This window comes from Sceloporus occidentalis, unplaced genomic scaffold, assembly GCF_023333645.1.
Source record: "Sceloporus occidentalis isolate IW3139 unplaced genomic scaffold, rSceOcc1.0.p SCAF_150, whole genome shotgun sequence".
Taxonomy (NCBI): domain Eukaryota; kingdom Metazoa; phylum Chordata; class Lepidosauria; order Squamata; family Phrynosomatidae; genus Sceloporus; species Sceloporus occidentalis.
Window position 1 is genome coordinate 1,645,498 of NW_028317130.1, and position 19,922 is coordinate 1,665,419.

Here is a 19,922-nt window from a genome sequence, read left to right on the forward strand (position 1 = left end):
ACAAAGGGCTCCACTTCCCATCCCTACTTTAGAATCAAGAATACAAAACCCAGGGAATGATGGAAAAGCTTGCCAGCACAGCAAAAATATGAAGTCCTCATTCTAGGCCTAGCATCTCCACAGTCAATTCTATTCTTTCAAAATGAGACTTAATTATCTGATCTAAAAGTTGCATTTTGTTTAGTTAGGGCCTTGCTTTGAACCAGTTTAGTTTGGAGAGGAAGAGCTCAGGGCTGGCCTCCCCTGCTACATCAGTGATGACACCAGTAGCCCCACTTCTTTCCGATTCTAGCACCAGTGTTAGTTGCTGTATACTTTCAGGCCTATTGGCCCATTCAAGCCGCTGGTAGCTTAAATTTTAACCTCTTATTTCATAGTTCTTGGCAGCCTGTGTGAAAACAAACCTAAATATTAAGTGATGGTTTTAAGAACCCATTCTGGAAGGGGAAATTAATGTGCCAAGTTATGCAGAAGTAATGTATATAGAATAAAAGGCTTTTTCAGTTTTTCCTAAAGGGTGTTTTCATTTGCAGTAATGAATGTGTTAAGACATGTATGAAAATGCATTAAAGGATCAGAAGGATTTCTCTTCAGGTACTTTAGTTTCTAATAAATAATACATCTGATGATTAGCAACACTGGCATGAGGGAAGCACAATACTGGGGAACAACAGCTACATAACATCCAGCTTTAGGAGGGTACTAATTTTAATATGCATTTTTTAATGCAGAGAAGTAAAACACAGAAAAACAAAAGCAAGACAATGGTATATTCATCAATGAATCATATTCAAATACATTTACAAACATCTGAAAGAGTTTGGGCAATGCATTTAACTGCTAGTGTGATCAGATGAAGAGTGCAATGTAACATAGTTTATTGGTACTTAAGCAGCCATAAAGGCTTCTGTTGATTTAGAGAACTGAAATAAGACCACCACCAGGGCTTCTGCCTTGGCTGGACAGATCGCCTTCCATCTCCTCTTGTTTCATGTTGAGCATGAGGGTCAAAATGCTCTAGTGGATCATACTGTTCATTTGCTTTTCCTGCAGAGTCATGGACAATTTGAGGGGATTTACCATTGAGGGCCCTCAAGACAAAGTCCACTCGTCCAGCCTTGTTCATCTTGGCAGGCAAAGTCACCTTCTTCAGGACTTTACTATAACCACGGGCCTGAGCACTGATAAGGTATTTTCCAGGAGGCAAGAGTCTCCAATAGTCTCCATCAGCAGCTAAAAGGAAACATATATCTTAATCTTAACGACTAATGTGAAACCGTACTGCTACGTATGCTTAATATATCCCTGCACACTGGAAAGTCAATATGCTGCAGTGGTTAGTATCAGACTAGGAGGGACCAGGTTCAACTCCAAACTTCCTAATGATATTAACTGGGTGACAAGCTATTCACTAACCCAGTCTAACCTAGCTCACAATGCTGTTGTGAAGTTAAAATGGTGAGGGGGTTCATGGTGGTAAGAACACTAACTCCCCTGAATTAATTTAAGAAAGGTAAGATACAAATATACATAATAATATCAGGAGCAAATCAGGTTTATAAAAATATTCATATCTGACATACATAATAAGATCTGGTAATGATTACATTCCAGTCTGTATGCACCTTTTCAGAGCAAACCTTTGATTATACAGCGCGCCCGCGTTATACGCAGCTTTGAGCACATGTGCTCAAGCCGCAGGGAGCGCATGGGGCGCAAGGGCCGGTGCGTCCCATTTAGATGAATGGGGCATGCACCAGCCACTGTGCAGCTGCACACACAACCCCCATTCAAATGAATGGGGCTCAAGCATAGGCGGAATTCGCCTTATGCAGGGGGGTCCAAAACAGATCCCCCGTGTAAGGCAAGGGTCCACTGTAAGGACACTTGCTCAGAAAAAAAAGTTTTGGGATTTTTAAGTGAATGTGTTGTGGACTACATGGGACAAGTTGTTTTTGCTGTGTGCACTCCAGTCATTTCCAACTTATGGCAACACTAAGGCAAACCTATTGTAGGGTGTTCTTGGCAAGACTTGGTCAGAGGGGTTTGCCACTGCCTTCCTCTGAAGAGAGTGTGACTTGCCCAAAGTCACTGGTGGGTTTCCATTACCAAATGGGGATTTGAAACCTGACCTAGTCCCAGACTGTTAGTACAGCACCTGAATCACTACACCTTACTTATGGTCTACATGGGCCAAGTATCAGGCTAAGAAAATCTACATTAAAAATGTACACCCTGGAAGCACATAGGCTTTGGCAATCTATAACAAGTAATCCAAGTATAATCTGTATAATTTTACCCACCCTAATATGCTGCTTATTTCCCCACAACATTGTCTTATAGCACCAATCTTAGGAACAATATCAGGTAAACCTCACTACCTTGGGCTGACTCTCTCCCAGGGTTCATAACCTGTTTATAGCCTCCAAGCTGTATTCCTGTTGTATTTGTATTGTACCATTTTCATTGTTTTTTCTATTAGGTATTGTATAATATTGTACTGTTTTATATTGTTTTATGCTGGTCATCGACCATAATAATAAATTTCAAACCACTACATAAAGCGAATATCACCTTAAAGCAAATCACAGCCCTTTTTTTTTCACTTGCAAGGTACATAAAACCTAAAAACATATTTACACTATCATTCATTAAGCGCACAATAGTGCTAGACCTAAAAAAGATGCAAAAGTAAAAATAATAAATGAAAACATTGCCAGAATATGACACGGAGACATGGAGTGCATGAATGCTGTAAACAGACTGTGGGCAAGTTTGTTTGGCGCTGGACTGTATAACTGAAAAAAATGCAGTATTAGTGAAGCACTCTAAAACAAAGCACCTTCAATTGAGATATGCCTTTATATGTTCTGCCCTAGGTTATAATAATTTCTGATTGTATAGAGATCTATTAGTGACCCCTTATATTTCACTTGATTGGTTCTCTTGCCACTTTCTCCTCAGTTATATTTTTCTGCTGTCTGAAAGGCATTCCTTCCTCTCTCCATTTTACATTTTTCCATCTCCTTTTTTACCTCCTTCTTCCACTCATCTTATCATTCACCTGTCATCCTTTTTAAATGGTGTTAGAATTCTCCAATAAAATTGAGATTTGGTTTACCTCAGAGTGGTTGGATTTGTGTTAACTATCTGGATAGACATATGGCAGAAGTAATAAAAGAGAATAGAAATTCCCAACAGAGGAAAAAAATATCTAAAATGATCCAGTCTGCCCACTCAACTAAACAAATATTATTATACTAATTATTAATAACTAACTTTAAAGTTATTAATAATAAATTAAACTAATATGTATTAATAATATATTTTATTAATACTTATGAAGAATAATATGGAAAAGTAATTTTGTTCAATTAATGCAGTTTTCTGCCTTGAACTGCTTGATAGCTTCAGGACAGTATTTAAACTCTTTTAGTGGTTTTACACTAAAACATAAAGTGCTAGAGTTAAATGTGCTAGGATCTGAGGCCCCATTCATACTGAGCTATTTGCGCTGGATGGAACTGGGTAGATCCGGATGCCCTCCCCCCGAATCTCTCCGGAAGCAAGTGCCCACTATTTACCGCAGGGTAATTTAACCCGAATGCCATGCAGCTACAGGGAGAGTTCTCATTTGCCAAACCGGTTTAAAAAAGGTTCCTTTGCTGTCAATCAAATTCTCTTCTGCTGTCGTCAAGGGTGACGTTTCTTACAGTGATCGGGCCACCGGATGGGTGATTTCCCCCTTTCCCCCCCTCCTTTTTTAAAAAAACAGGCACCAGTATACGCATATTTTGTCAAATTTAAAAACCTCCTCTGTGTGTGTGTGTGTTGTGGGTATTTGGGTCACTGCAGGTTATGGATCTTTCCTTGGCCCCGTTTTCAACCCCAAAATGCAATCTAATGCCATCTCTGAAACCTCCCTCCTTGCCACTCCAGAGTGCTTCATTCACATATATTAATAGTAATAGTAATAATAATAATAATAATAATAATAATAATAATAATTAATTCCTCACCTTGGAAAGCCAGAAAAGGATGCCATGCATCCTTGCTTTCCCTCAGCTACCCCTAAATTCCTTAGAGACAGTAGCAAAAGCTTTCTATATCAATTTGCCAAATTGGAAAGAAAAACGTTTGTAACATTCGCATTGTAGCATTCGTAAAGGAAAAAAGCCTCCTGCAAAGTGCTGCTGGAAGCAAGGAAAGGAAAGGGAAAGTGAACAGGCAGGCAGGCAGATTCTGTCTATATATCTATCTCCCTGTAGCAAAAAACATGCACATAGTCTGCCAAAAATAATTTTTAAAAAATTAAAAAGAGAGAGAAAGCTTCCTGGTGCGAGAGTGGAGGCTTGCTCCGTTCTGTGCCCTCCCTCTGACCTGCCCTGAATTGTCCCTTCGTCCTGCTCCTTCCTTCTCCTCCAAGATTGCCCTCCATGGCCCCCTTCTTCCCTCTGGCTCCATCCTCCTCATCCGTCACTCTTGGCACCCTTTCTCCAGTTCCCCCCTCTGCCCTCACTCTGACTGCCCTTTACATCCCCTGTCAGTCACCCCGATTGCCCTTTTTTGCATCCTTCCTCCGGCTCCTTCCTCCTCCTTCTCCACCCCGATGAAGGGGATGGAATGTTCTGCCCACTGCCCTCCCTCTGACCTAAATCCCTCCCCTGAACTTGCCCCGATCATAATTGGGGGCAAGTTCATATTCGCCGAACCTGTTTTTTTTCAAAAGATATGGCTTTTATTCCATTACAAATGACCCGCAGTATGGGTCATTTGCCCAGAAACAGTTGTGCAAGCCTCTGATTCGCTTGTGGAAGATTCGGGGTGAATATGAACTTCACGTGCATAATTCGGTTCCTGATCCGGGGTAAAAGGTAGTCTGAATGGCCCCTGAGATTGCCTGGAGTATATGTGTATGCTGATAATGGCCAAGATCATGCATGGTGCAGTGCAGGGTAATAGTTACACATGCAGAGCTAGGCTACAGCTGTCCGATTCAATACCCTCCTGGACTCCCTGTTGAGTTGCTGCCACATCCCCACTCTGGCCATTCCATGGACTGGGGAGGGGGAATACAAGAAGCATCTGGTTTCTTCAGAGGTCCTCCAGAGATCTCAGCAGATGATGTAATAATTCTGCGCCTGGCTACAGTAATAGTGTAGGAAATAGGGAAGTAAAAGTGCCACTCTATTCCACTTTGGTCAGGCCTCACCTGGAATACTGTGTCCAGTTCTGGGCACCACAATTCAAAAAGGATGTTGATAAATTGGAGCGTGTCGATAGGAGGGTGACCAAAATGGTGAAGGGTCTGCAAACCATGCCTTATGAGGAAAGACTTAGGGAGCTGGGTATGTTTAGTCTGGAGAAGAGATGGTAAGGGGTGATATGATAGCCCTGTTTAAGTATTTGGAGGGGTGTCACACTAAGGATGGAGCAAGTTTGTTTTCTGCTGCTCTAGAGATTAGAACACGGAACAATGGATGCAAGCTCAAGGAAAAGAGATTTCACCTCAACATTAGGAGAAATGTCTTTGACAGTAAGAGCTGTTTGACAGTGGAATACATTCCCTCCAAGAGTAGTGAAGTCTCCTTCCTTGAAGGTCTTTAAACAGAGGCTGGATGGCCATCTGTCAGGGATGCTTTGATTATGATTTCCTGCATAGCAAGGGATTGGACTGAATGGCCCTAGTGGTCTCTTTCAACTCTATGATTCTATAGTTCTACAGGAATGCACTCAGATACAGTTGGACTGGCTACAGGGCAGGGGGAGGGAGCTGTGGGCATTTTGGAGTGTGGGGAGAGAATATCAACCCAACAAGCATGAAAGACATATGCAGATACAAGGTGGACTTGTGCCTTCACATGTCAGCCACTTTCTGATTTCTGACCAAATGAAAAAGGAGATAGTAGGGTCTTGCTTCTAGTCCTAGACTTTTCAACTAGGAAAAGAATTCATTGTGCGCTAAGACCAGGACAGTTACAATGGTCATCCAAAGGTACAATCACCTAAGGGCAGTGGCATACTTATGCTTGGTGTCACCCGGTGCAGTGGGGGTGGAGTCAAAATGCGGGAGGGAGGGGCTTCTGTGAGGAGGGATGGGACAGGTGTGCCTGCATGCCCACATGCCCCATTCTTGCTTGCTTTGGCTTGGCTTTCCCTCAGGAGAAAGCCAGGCCAAAGGTGCCCTGAGGGAAAGCCAGGCCGAAGCAAGCAGCATCAGGGTGCAGATGTGTTCCAGCTGGCTGGAAAAGGCCACACAGACATGAAATAGCTGCCCTGGCCAGAGGTGTCCCCCCCCCCCCCCCGCCCTCCAAGGCCCGTGTAAACTGGCTGTGCAAGCCAGAGAAGCACCACACAGCCAGAGAAAATGCTGCACACTGGGGCTGGGCAATCCCTGCAGGGAGTCAACCAGGTATCACCCCCCCTCTGGGGTGTCACCCCATGTAATCCGCATCCTTGGCACCACCAGTAATGCTACTGCCTAAGGGTAAAGTGGTCACTTCTTAAAGAAGTGAATGCATCACCATTTTAAGTTTTGAGAAACCATACAAGCTGTTTTTGGATAAACATTTTAATTGCTGTTTTTCTGTTGTATTTTTAAGAGCTTAGGTATTTTACAATAAAAGTGAGTGGTTCTATGGTTACTTATTTTGTTTTGTTTTTGGTCTTGTAAGCTCATTTGATGGAATGAATCAAAGTGTAAATATATCAATAAATCGAAATAAGTATATATTAAAACTGAAAACAAAATAATGTAACAGTCTAATGGGGGGAAATCCATAATAATTAATTTTGCTTCTCAGATTTTATTACCTGTAAGAATATCATGACGGATGCCTTTGACTGAAATTCGGGCATTCTTTATTGGGTTTCCAAATTTGTCTGATACAACTCCTTTTATTCCACGATGAACCTATCAAGATGAGAACAAAATTAATAGGAGTTTTAAGTTCATGACTTTTCATTTACATATTGGTCTGAATCCTATTGGTTAGCCATAACTAAAGCAGATTTATTGAGTTGTTTGCTGAACTGTGTGGTAACACACAGGCTAATCCCATTGATTCAATGGGTCTGCTCTAGTTGGAATTGTATCACTGCCACCACACTGCTGCCTCTGCTATAATGGAATCTTCTGAGCTGGCTCTCCCAACTGGACAGCTGGGGCAGTCATCCCTAGGTAATATCCTAAAGGCACCAGATCCTGTCTGATCTTGGTCAGCCCTGGTTAGTACTTGGATGGGAGACTGCCAATGGATAGCAGGTGGTGTGTGCTATATTTCAGGGAAAGCAACTGGGGGGAAAAACACTTCTTAAATTCATGTAGTTACCATAAGTCAACAAGCAACTTGGAGGCACATACGCACACACACACACTGGCTGTTAGGCTGTTAACCTGCTTCTTTTTGTTAACAGCTTCTGCTTCTACTTTTCTATCAGCATAACCCTTGTCTCCTTTCTGCAGTTTCATTCTGACCCAGCAAGATTAACAAACAAACCAGGATTTTCCCTCTAACACACAAAGCCTAGTTAAGTGACCATTCAAGCAGGCACCAAATCAGTAGGAAATGCCACCACATTCAGTTACAAAGTAGAGAAGAGTGTTGTATAGGGAAGCTTTCTGTAACAAAACAAAACAACAACAATAATAACAAAACACCCTGTACAGATTATGGAAGTCCTACATATTTCAGACTATGTAAACTTTCTTTAAGATGATATTTAATATTAGGTTAAGATGAACTACATCCAAGGGTATTAAAAGAACTGGCAAATGTAATATCAGAACCATTGGCAAAAATCTTTGAGAACTCCTGGAGAACAGGAGAAGTTCCAGCAGACTGGAGGAGGGCAAACGATGTCCCCCATCTTGGAGGCTCTTTCACAGAAAAAATGTCACATAAGTAGTATGCCATAATAATAATAAACAATATGCCAGCAGAGATATAGATTTGGTTAAAACTACTAATTTCTTTAATTGTATGTTTCTGAAGAAATTTGAATAGTCCCAATATCTACAGGAACTGACATTCTTTCTGTTCAGGTAAGCTATGTCTGAGGCACAGGCCAAGATCAAGGTGTTGCTTTATGTACTGCTGTGCCTTCTTTACAATAGCTAAGTGAGAAAGCATTGTCACATCCTTTTCGCTTGTGTGTAGACTGATCAGTAAATGATACTATTTGCAACTTGTAACTAGATGATGATTTACAGCGCGCCCGCGCCATACGCGGGCGCGCCATACGCGCCCTTGAGCATACACGCTCAAGCCGCGGGGCGTGGAAGGGGCGGCGCAACCCATTCAATTGAATGGGCGCGTGCGCCCGTTGCGCCCCACGTGCCGCCACGCCACTGTGCACGAGCCCCATTGTTTTCAATGGGGCTCGAGCATAGGCGGAATTCGCCTTACGCGGCGGGATCCGGAACGGATCCCCCGCGTAAGGCGAGGACGGACTGTATATAACATGCACATGGCAGCACTTTTCAGCTGCAGTGAAAACAAAATGAACCAAGGTAATAATTTTGAATTACACTAGCTCTTATTTGATCAGGTAATTCTTTACTTTAATGTCCTGTTGTGTATTACTGTAGTCAGTAATCTTCCTTGTCATTATTAGGTAAAGTAGTGTTTTGTTAATGTTTAGCCTACAGCTAAATACAATGAGATTGACTTGACTCAGTCATCTTTAGTAGAGGGCTTTTCATCTCTAAGGCTTCCAGGCTATTTTGGATTCACTAAAATAGATCAGCTGTAAAACAAAATCAACTTATGGATATGGACTGCACCTTTTATTGAAGAATTATACTATTTAAAAAAAACTGGGATTACTTAATAAAGAGTAACTTTTAAAGCTTACAGAGAGAAACAAGCATATTCCTAATAACTTTAAATCACTATTATGAATGGGTTCCTCAGTAAGAGGCATGATAGTTATCTGTTAATAATCTGTAAAGTGATATCTTTATTGCTCTTTGTCACAGCTTACTGCTCATAGCTACTGGTTATTCCAGAAAAGTATGTCAAGTTAACATTTATTGTACTAGCCAAAGGTCATGACAAAAAGAGCTTATCAAAAAGCATTAAACATTTAAAACAAAAGGCACAGAATACAAGAGGACAAAAAATGTCCCATCATTTGGTGTGCAGTTAAAATAGGTAAGAAAAGTATGTAGTTTTTGTAAAGATGTGCTAGTAACTTAAGCAGCTTTTTAAAAAATACTCTAAACTGTAGTCTCACATGTAAAGGATTTAAGAAAAATTTTGAAACTAAAATGACTCAGTAAAATTATATCAGAAATGTAATACTTTTCATTGTGCACATCACAATCTTATGAATGTTTAATTGAAGTCGAGCCCTGACGAATTTGGTAATACTTTCTTCCAAGTTCTGTACATAAATCTATAACCTATGCCTCTTTCCAGAATGAATGAATAACAATGATGTAGTAACTCTCCTTTTACATAGGTAATGTGTAATGTACTTTAGTAACTCATTAATTCTCTAAATTAATGAGCTGGAACACTGTCATTTTCTTTTTTGGCCTGTAATAACCAGGGATGTAATTCACTACTTTTCAGTGTAACGAACTGTTAGTCATTACTAGGTGAATTCTGACACATTCTAAGTAATAGGAAAGGGAGGGGGAAAGGTCACATATGTAGCCACATAGCTACCTATATGACCCTTCTTTACAAGGTGTTGTGAAGCTAGTGAGGAACAGTAATACCTGCAACAAAGAAGGAGGGAGATAAAGGAGGAGGACACCCTAGAAACATTAGCTGCCCTAGATAAGTGAGCTAGAATTTAAAAAAATCTTTAAAAGTTAGCCCGTCTTTTCTGCCTTCTTTCGTTCTGACTAAATGAGAGAGACTGCTGCCACTGAGAAAAAAAGTGAGCGCCAGCATGAGTACATGGGAATAGTGGAAGAGTAGGCTACTTTGCCAGACTCACTGCTCCAGAGAGTGTCACAGGGGATACATATGAATGGATTGGGTTGATGTGAGCTGTATGAAAGAGCAGGCCTAAGACAAACTCAGACATGAGATTTAGAGTAATTGTTGTGGGGCGAGAAAAAGGAAAAAGGACGGACTGAGTGAGTGAGTAAATGCCTCTGCATGCTTATCCAAAGCATTGTGTGCAGTACACATGGCAGCCATGTTGTCTACTATACCATCCCTTTGTGAGTTGGGGCAACACACACAGGCATATGACTATATTCAGAATTGTAATAAGCAGAGATATGATACTTTAATGCACAGTAGTAATACAGTAACATGTTAGAATTAAGTAATTCAGTGGATTACTTTCTGAACTGCAGTAACTGTAAGACGTAATAACATGCCAGGTGATCAGACTCATAAGTAGCTCCTTTTTAAAAGTAACATTCTAAGCTCTGCTAGCCTTCAGGTTTTCACAATCAGGCTAGCCCCCACCCCAGTGTCTGTGCATTCAGGGTAGACATTGGAAATGGAGACTTTAAATGTATATACTTGTAGATAAATCTTAAAAGCTCATGTGTCAGTGTTTCTCTTCGGATGTCCATGGTCAATATGTATTCATTATGGGTATGGCTAGCTCAACCACATGGCAACAGGATCAGGAAGCCTCCCCCTCCTTGGATCTTTGTGAGGTATTTTTATTCATATTACATTTGAAGGGAATTCATCTGTTCCATTCAACTGACAGCACAGGCCATACATACCAGAGCCAAGGTGGAAGTTTAAAAAAATCACACTGAAGCATTTGGTTTCCTGCAGTAGCAACTGATGTGTGCAGTCTTTCAGGAAGTTCAGGAAGACCAGATAGCAAAAGAACCATAATTTTTATAGGAATAAAGAAATAGGCTAGACAAAGAAGATGACAAGCAAGATGTATGTGTATTACAAAGCTGTGGTAAAGGCTACTTGAGATGCATGGAAGTAAAGGGACATGCTAGGGAAGGACAGCTTGGACAGTTGTAAGAGGAAGGTTTTAGCAGAGACCAAAAGATTCAGAAAAAATCAAAAGTAGAGAATCTAAAATTGAAGCATGTGGTGAAGAGGGTAAAGATTGTGTGATTTAAATATAAGGCCCAGGGCACCATGATGGACAGTTGTAATGTTCATTTATTATTAGTGTACCAGGCCATACTAGCAGAGAAGCAGGCATTCTGAAGACATGCATCAATGTCTTCAGTACTCTGTGGAGTTCTAGAGTGTCATTATTTCTTATTTGGAATGAGAAAAGAAACCAGTTTGACAGCAGGAATTTCAACATTGTTTCTCCAAGACCTTACCTATCATCTCAAATATGGGATAGGGCTACATCAGAGTCATCTGTGAACTGCTACTCATAGCAGCTGGCTGCCTTGAGCAAATACTGTCATAATCCACCTTTGGTGGACAGATCCATTAAAGAAAAATGAGAAAATAACCTGAAACCATACCATTTCCATGAACTTCAGAAGGGCTTCCTTGTTTTGATGCCAAAGTGAATAAAGTTCATCATCCAGAGGAAACTTCTCACATCCAAGTTCCAAGGTAATTTCAAAACAGTTAGTATGAAGGTAATTAAAATCTGCCATTCCTAGAGGAATAGTGAAATATTTTAATTTATTTTATGAACTTGTACTTTTCAACCATCCATCCAAAATGGATTTCAGTGCACAATACATAAACATTTGAACTGGATACAGTATTAAAACAATACATTAAGGACAATAGAATAAAATTGTGAAAAATAAAAACTATAGTCAACTGGAACATGCATAATGCCCTTATAGACGGCACATGGAGAAAAGCCTTCTCTGACCATTTCAATATATGGCCAGGTTAGCATGGGAAGAAGTGCTTCTTCAGATACTCAGGCCTCAGGCTGTTCAGGGGGGCTTTAAAGGTAAGCACCATCACCTTAAATTGGGCTGTGCTGTGAATGGGCAGCCAATGTTGTTCTTTCAAAACTGAAGTGATATGGTTCCATCTAGTTCAGCTTTCTCCATCTCCAAATATTTTGGACTACCACTCCCAATACTCCAGCTCCAAATACTTTGTACTCCCAGTCTAGAACACAATTATTCCTCCAAAATCATTCTATACAACAAGGGTAGACACTCTGTCAAGGTATCTCCCTCACTGGTGCACTTTCCTGCTGCACCTTTTCCAGCTTTTGAGGGCACTGAATTGACACAAACCCTTTGCTTCGGTAGCCCACCACACTGGGATTTTTCCCTCAAGAGGAACATATTTAAGGAGCATATATGGAGTACAGCTAGCAAGAGTGGCAAAAGACATTCTAGCCCTCTGTGTTCCATAATTTCTCTCTCAAGAATCTTATGGAAAGAGAAGGCATTAGGTATGGTGAGCTAAAGGTTAAATGTCATGATGAAGATTCTTGACTGTGAAAGGCAGATAAATATGTGGTAGTGGGAGGGAAAGAGAGAGAAGTAGATCAGAACTTAGAACTTTTTTTAAAAAAAGTAACACGTTAGGCATTACTTGTTACTTTTTAAAAGTAAAATGTCTGATGTAATTTTTAACAGTAACACATTAGTAACACTACTAACATTACTTATTCACTGCTGTTGTCATAAAAAGACAGTTAAAAATAGAACAAGGGCCTATATTCCACTCAAAATATAAAGAAAATTTAACAATATTAAGTTGTTGTTGTTTTTAGGGACATTCCTATGTCACTGTTATACCCCCAAAATAACACATTACAGATATTATTTTAAGTGTATCAGTGGCAAGCTCTGAGAATCTTTATGTGTCTGAGTGAGAGTGAGGGAGTCACTTTAAGAGAGAGGAGGAAAGAGGGGTAGGCATGTATCCCAGCCTCCTGATGCCAACATGTAGCCCTCAGCCAGCAGATCATGTAAGTTTAAGTGAAAACCCACAAAGTCCACTAATGGAAAATCACATTAAGAGTATCATACTGAATATGTCACCAGTACTGAAGTATATCTTCATGGCAATGGAAATGTACTTGTGGCTATATACAGGATCCAATTGCCCTGATGCATGCAGCTTCAGTTTTGTACAGCAAAGATACTGGGCAACTTTTGGTCCCAAATAGAATATGGAGCCTCGTATCCCCATTTGCATCAACAGATATATCATCAACTGAAACTTGTATGCAAGTCCATAAACCTCATATTCAATTGTCAGTTCATCAAGTGACCTGAAATTGAGAACCTGTTTCTGTCTATAGATTCCCCCTTACTGGTTTGGGGCAAATTGGTCTAGATTATTTCAAGGGTTTGAATAACATAGGTTTTCAAAACAATATTTCTGTGCACATATCTGAAGTTTTATGTTTAGTATAAAGGTATTACAAAATTTAACTGAAACATTCAAAGAACTGCCTTCATTAATGTCAGAGGTCTGCACAATATGTGACCCACCAAGCCAAATTCAAGTTATTACCCTTGAATGGTAGCTCCACCAAGGGTCCGGTGAACCTCTTCTTCTTGCTGCCTGCCCAAAATTTTAATAACAGAGACATTTTCAAACACGAAATAGACTACAATATAGAACTATATGTGGTTTGGAGTGTCACAAATTATGCATGCCTACATTAGTACTAGCCAGAGTTCTCCTTTTCACGTGTATTGGCTTGATTGGCATAGTACCAAAGCATTATTTCACCAGTTTTAAAAGAGGTTTTTATAGTTAATTTACATGAAAAGAATGTGTGTTAAGTATAGCTTCTCCATCTTTACACTTTTTTTCTCTGTAATGAGAAGAGTATAAATATCAAGCTATTTGTAGTGTTAAGAGATATCTAAAAAGAGTTACCTCCAGTAAAGCTGTACCACTCAGCACCATTTATGATGCCTCCTCGTTTCACAAAATTTCCACCACAACGCATTTCTGATTTGTCTGAGATGCCAGGATGTGCATTTGCATAGGCTTTAGACAGCAGCTTGAACATCTTGGGAGGGAAAGTAAGCAGCATAAATATTGTTCTTTGATGTTTGTCTGTTCCAGATAGTGAAACTGTGGACCAGTTCGTACACACTAGCTACCGTATATGGTTAATCAAAATGGCACAGGATCACCAGCAGGCTCATTTCATGAAGAGGTCATGGTCAAAGAGAAGCACCAGCATGTGAGCTTTTTTGAAACCAGAGGTTTTGGCATCATTGCTGAGAAACACCTAAAATATTTTAATTTCTCCCTGTGCACACAGCAGCACCCAGACCTTCAAAAAAAGCCTGCACACCAAAAAAGCCTGCAGACCAATAATCACAGGATATAGAAGGAAAAAGCATGGATCTCTGCCCCCCCCCCCCCCCCACATCACTATCTAGTTAAAGTGGATAATATCTGATAGGAAGTTTTTACTCTTATACATGTGATTTCTCATGATTTTGTTGTTATGTTTCACTGAAGGTTTAACTGCATCTGTGTCTATGTATATTTCAATTATTCGGCTTTGAGGCCAGGTCAGAGCAACAAGAGTATTCTTGTTGCACTAAACCACACATCTCCAACCTGACATGACTCTTGTCATCCAGTTTCCTTTCGGGCCCTGAACCCATGTCCAGCTTGGGTGGGAGGCCTTCTTTTCGGTTTACATTTCCTATCAGCACAAGGACCCCAGCACTGTTTTAAGGTGCAAAACACTTGATATTGGCAGGCAGATAGTTATTAATTTACCTACTTTCAGGTACATCTTTACAAAACAATGAAAACAGAATACACTAGGAGAGTCACTGTGCTGTAAAGGCCTTTTTCTAACACACAACATTAAAACAACAACAACCCTATTCTCTATTCCAGAAAGTAATCCCACCTTTAATTTAGTGAAACAACTACTTAAATCTGGGTGGGCGACTGTCAAAGGCGAGGAGTTGGTTTTGAACTTTAAAGCCTTGCATGGCTTAGATCCAGACTATCAGAGTGGTGAAACAAATGGCCTGCCAGGTCGCACTGATCATGCTGCAATCGTGCCTAGACTGCGGTGACCACATGGCTGGCTTCCAGAGTGGGTTGCCGTCACAGTCCCAAGCTGGCCGCCACCAGGAGCCAGATTATTTGCTCTCCTTTTTGGACCAATCCAAAGGACCAGATCGCAGTGCTGGGGTGGCTTCCAGCTGCTTTCGGGGTATGCATCACCTGAATGCCACATGCTCAAAGTAGCAGGAAGCCACTTGTTTTGGACCATGCATTTTGGGCCTGAAAGACCATATTTAAGTCAAAGCTATAAGATCTGCAGGAGAGGGCTGTTGTTTATTCCCACCACCTTCACAGGTGTGGTTGGTGAGAACATAGAAGGTAGCCTTCTTGGTGCCTGCTCCCTTCCACAGGAGGCCAGGGGCCTCCTCCCTGCTTTCTTTCCACTGGCAGAGGAAGATGTCTTTATTTAGGCAGGCCTTTGAGTTTTGTTCAACTTGAATGTAGAAAATATCATACATGGAGCAGGTTTAGCCATGAAAGGAGGAGGAGTTAAGATAGGAGGAAGGAACAACAACAATCTAAGATATGTAGACAATACCATAGTACTAGTGGAAAGAATCACAGACTTGGAACAATCACTTAAGAAAGTCAAAGAAGAAAGCACAAAGGCATGCCTAATGCTAAACATAAAGAAAAAAAGTAAGAACCATGGAGAATTTACATAAATTCAACCTAGATAACAAGGAACTTGAAATAGTTAAAAATTTCCCATATCTTGGATCAAATATTGATGAGAACAGAGACTGCAGTCAAGAAATAATATTAGGAATGGGAAGGGCAGCTAGAAAGAACTAGATAAAATCCTAAAGTGCAAAGATATACAGCTGAACATTAAAGTTACAATCATCCATGTCATTGTATTCCCCATTACCATGTAAGATGTGATAACTGGACAGTGAAGGATAGGAAGAAAATTAATTCATTTGAAATGTGGTGCTGGAGAAGGGTGCTGAGGATACCTAGAAAAACACAAATAAATGGGTCCTAGAACAAATCAAGCCTAAACTCTCCCTGGAAGCCAAGATGACTAAATTGAGGCTATCATGCTTTGGCTACATCATGAGAAAGTACCTTAGAAAAGACAATGATGCTGAGGAAGGTAGAGGGCAGTAGAAAGAGAGGAAGACCACATGCCAGAAGGATATACTCAATAAGAGAGACCATGTGCCTGAGCCAACAGGTCCTAAGTGAAAAGATAGAGGATAGCGGGACTTGGAGATATCACATTCACAGAGTTGCCAAGAGTCAAGGTTGACTCTTGGCAATTAACAACAACAATAATGCATAGGACAGAGTGCATGCAACTTCTGGTATTCCTGGGAAGGTTAAATTACAACAGCTGTGTGTGTGTGTTCTTGACCATTCAGTACACTTCTGATCATTCCTGATGGGGCTCAATTACAAAGTAGTCTTGATGGTCCAATTTTGCCTAATTATTTAAAGGAGGATTCCCCCCTCCCATGCTTGTCCTGGGGAGGGCTCAAGCCCCTCCGACCCCATTTCTAGTGAAGTGATTATGCTTAGCTTTAATTTTTATGCTTTTCAATTATCCTACTGGTATAAACAATGCTTTGTAATGTGTCCAGCTGTTCTTTAAAGTCTGTATTTGTTTGTCTGAACTATAAATGGTAATTGAAGAAGCTTCTGGTTAGTGACCTCCTTTGCTCTTTTCCGAAAGGTGCTAAATGCTCTGAGGCTCATTGTACAGAACTTTAAAGTTGAAGTAATGAATGTCCATTCCAGGGTAACTTTTTTCTCCTGGCACAAACTAAAACAGTTTATATCAACCCTAGTTTAATGTCACTAGTACTAGACTGCAGATATTCTGTTAATGACATTTGAACAACCTTCGAGAAAGGCACTCAGCTGTGTGTGTGTCTAGCTAAAGCATTCTGGTATAAAGTGTTCTTCAGCAGAGAAACCAGCAAATGCTACAAAGTCATGAAGTAGCACATGTACCATCAAAATTAAGAGGGGGAGACAGCAACGCCCGGACTACTTGTGACTGAGCAGTCAGCAGAGGGACCGCAGCTTCGAAGAAGCCTCCGGCATAGGTTGAAGCATCAAGAAGGGGCAAGCCTATACTTGCATGCTGCATTTCACTGTTGGGCCTAAATGCTCAGAACAGAATTCCAGGTTAACAAGTGACAAGAACATGTGACAAAACAGGCTGCAAGGCATTTACTGAAATATATTAAGCTTCTTCTTGTTTGTATTTTGAGGTCTGCTTCACAGACTATCCAGAACTGACCACAAGGAATGTGCAAGGAACTGGTACATTTTCTTCCCATTCTTGTAGGTTTTTTTTTTGCAAACAGGGACAGGTTGCCCTTTGCCTACAAACACTCTCAGGGCCAGAAGCCACACTAGGTATTACTGAAATGGTGGTGGGCATAACAAGGTTAGATTTTATGAGGATGCCATGAAAGTCTGGTGATGGACCAAATAACTTGTATCTGAGGCTATCACAGCTTCCTTTCTCCCAGGATTCTGGGTCCCAGAATCCAGTTCAGCCTTGAAATAATAATAATAATAATAATAATAATAATAATAATAATAAATTTGTAGCCCATTTTCCTCTACACTGAGCAAACATATAGTCTAACATCATTTAAGATTATGAGGCAGAACATCCAGGTTAAGGCCCCATTCCCTCTGGGCATATAAATCGATGAATCTCGCTGCGACTCTGGCTCAGATTGAGTATCCGAGTCATATTCACATCATGTCCATCATTCTTATTACAAAAAGGAGCAAACGGACTCAGTTTTTCTTGACCCGTGTCCTCGTTCCCACTGATATTTCTCCATTGTATTTTGATGCGGACTATTTTGTTCTCTGTTCCCATTGCTTTTCTGGAACCGTTATTTTTTAAAGCTGTCTATCAAGCGCTTAGGGCTATTAGTCGTCACAGTGACGCCAATTTCTTCAATGCATTTTGACACTGGCTATTTTTGTTTCTCGTTCCCATTTGCATCTTTCAAACCTGTTTTTCTGGTTGGGTTTTTTTTTTAGCAGTCAATCGATTGCTCAGATGCTTAGGCGCTCAGGCAGAAAAAAAAAGGAAAAAAAGGAAAAAGGAAATAAAAATGGTGTTCAATGGGTCTCCTTACACGTTGAGCGGGGGGGGGGGATTGCAGGGGGGCGAAATGTGCTTACCACATTTGGAGGTCAATGTAGCAATTTGCTATGTTCAGACACCTGACAGAGCACCTAGGTGATCAAAAGCTTAATTTTTTTAAAAAAAAGTTGTCTACACACCCGATCGCCTTACCCTGTTTCCCACACCACCAGAGAAAGGCTATGCGAATGGGGAAAAATGGCACCAGGAATGCTGGTGACACCCCTGGGACAACCCCTTGAACATTGCTCCTTCCCTCCTAAAATACAGATTTGGACACCCTGTCATTCCCATTAGTTTGCCCTGAATCCGACACGACAGCTGCAAAAAGAACCACTTGAAAAGTGGTATCAGGATAACCTGGGTTATCCACCGCTGATTCGGGTTTTCGTTAGAGAAATTGACCAAATTAGGATCGGATGCAAATTCAAATGGGAACGGTTTCCCTTTAACTAGGATTGAATGTGAATTCAAATGGGAACAATGTCTCTATAATCCAATTCTTAATTTGTTTTATAACCCAGTGGGAATTGGCCCCTACATGATAAAGTCCCAGTGCGCATTAACCCAAGCAGTTGTCCCATGTTCAGATTTCTGCTTGAAAACCATGGAATTCAGCCCACTTTGTAGGAGCTCCTGCCTCTAGCTTCAAAGGCACCACCACATCCACACTAGGACTCCTGTGATGAACTGCTAGCTTATGCTGATATAAACCACTCTTGCTCATACCCTGGGCTTTGCAGCTACAAAAGGTTATGTGGAGGGTGGGGATTAAATAAGAAGACAGTGATCATCTTGGGCAGGAGCTCCTAAAGGTGCTATCAAATATGCTTCAGAGTAAGGCAGCCTGATGATTTATCCCTCAACAATTTTACTTTGGGAATGAGAACTGGACTTCCCTGTCACAGGCCTGTTACAGGCGCGTTACAGACCGCCCCTTACGGGCGGCCTGTAGGCGCACCTTTCCCCGCCAGATTGGGGCCTTAGCGGCCAGAGCGGCAGCCGCTGAAGCCCCGATCCACCGCTTTCCAGGCTGTGGGGAAGCGGCAAAAGGCCCCTTCCCCGCAGCCTGGAAAGGGGTGTCCTTGGGGCTTCAAGCCCCAAGGACACCCCGCGGCGGCGGGGAGAGGCCCCTTTCTCCTTTGGTCCGCTGGGCGCAGCCGTCTAAAGGCTGCGCCCAGCGGACCAAACCAGGAAGGAGCTCCGAAACGGAGCTCCTTCTGGGGTTGCGGAAAGGGCGCCCTAGGCACCCTGCCGCGACCCCAATACGTCACAACCGCGCCGCCTCGTTGGAGGCGGCGCGGTTGTCATGTATTGATGGTGGCGGCCGTGTGGAACGGCCGCCACAATTTTGTGCTCGCAGAGCGCGCGCTAGGGTTAGGGCGGTGCGGAAGCACCACCCCTCTTAACCCTAGTACGCACTCTGCGCGTACTTTTTAGCCCGTGTGTAATGGGCCACAGACTGCCAAAATAAAGCTGTTTCGGGTCTCTTTGGAGGTATGCTGTTTAAACGATGCATGGGTCCTACAAGTCCGGAGGTCGTGCCAAAGCCACACTCCATTCCTAAGCACTGGAGTGCAGCTTTGGTGCAGCTTCCGGATTCTTAGGATGCATGCATCATTTAAACAGCATACCTCCAAAGAGACCCCAAGCAGCTTTATTTTGGCAGTCTGTAACAGGCCACAGTCTCTCAAGTTAGCTGTAGATCAGCAATCCAACCTCAAGTAAAATAACCATGAGTGCCTCCTGGAGGTGACTCTGTCTTACTACTAAACCACACTTTAATAACCTTTAATAGCAATTACCCTCTGAAGGTAAAGTACAGCTATGAGTTTAGGAGACAAAAATCTAGATCCAACCCA

At 41.6% G+C, this 19,922-nt stretch overlaps 1 protein-coding gene across 1 annotated transcript in view; it reads right to left on the reverse strand.

Annotated features, from left to right (window-relative positions):
* Positions 1-807: 807 nt before the first annotated feature.
* CPZ (carboxypeptidase Z) overlaps positions 808-19,922 on the reverse strand; it is a 30,031-nt gene continuing 10,916 nt past the window's right edge. The window contains exons 6-9 of the mRNA XM_089500221.1: positions 13,776-13,911; positions 11,426-11,565; positions 6,814-6,913; positions 808-1,233 (exon numbers count right to left, since the gene is read on the reverse strand). Coding sequence (XP_089356347.1) covers positions 878-1,233; positions 6,814-6,913; positions 11,426-11,565; positions 13,776-13,911 — 732 coding nt within the window. The 3' untranslated portion in view covers positions 808-877. The remainder of the gene's footprint in view (positions 1,234-6,813; positions 6,914-11,425; positions 11,566-13,775; positions 13,912-19,922) is intronic.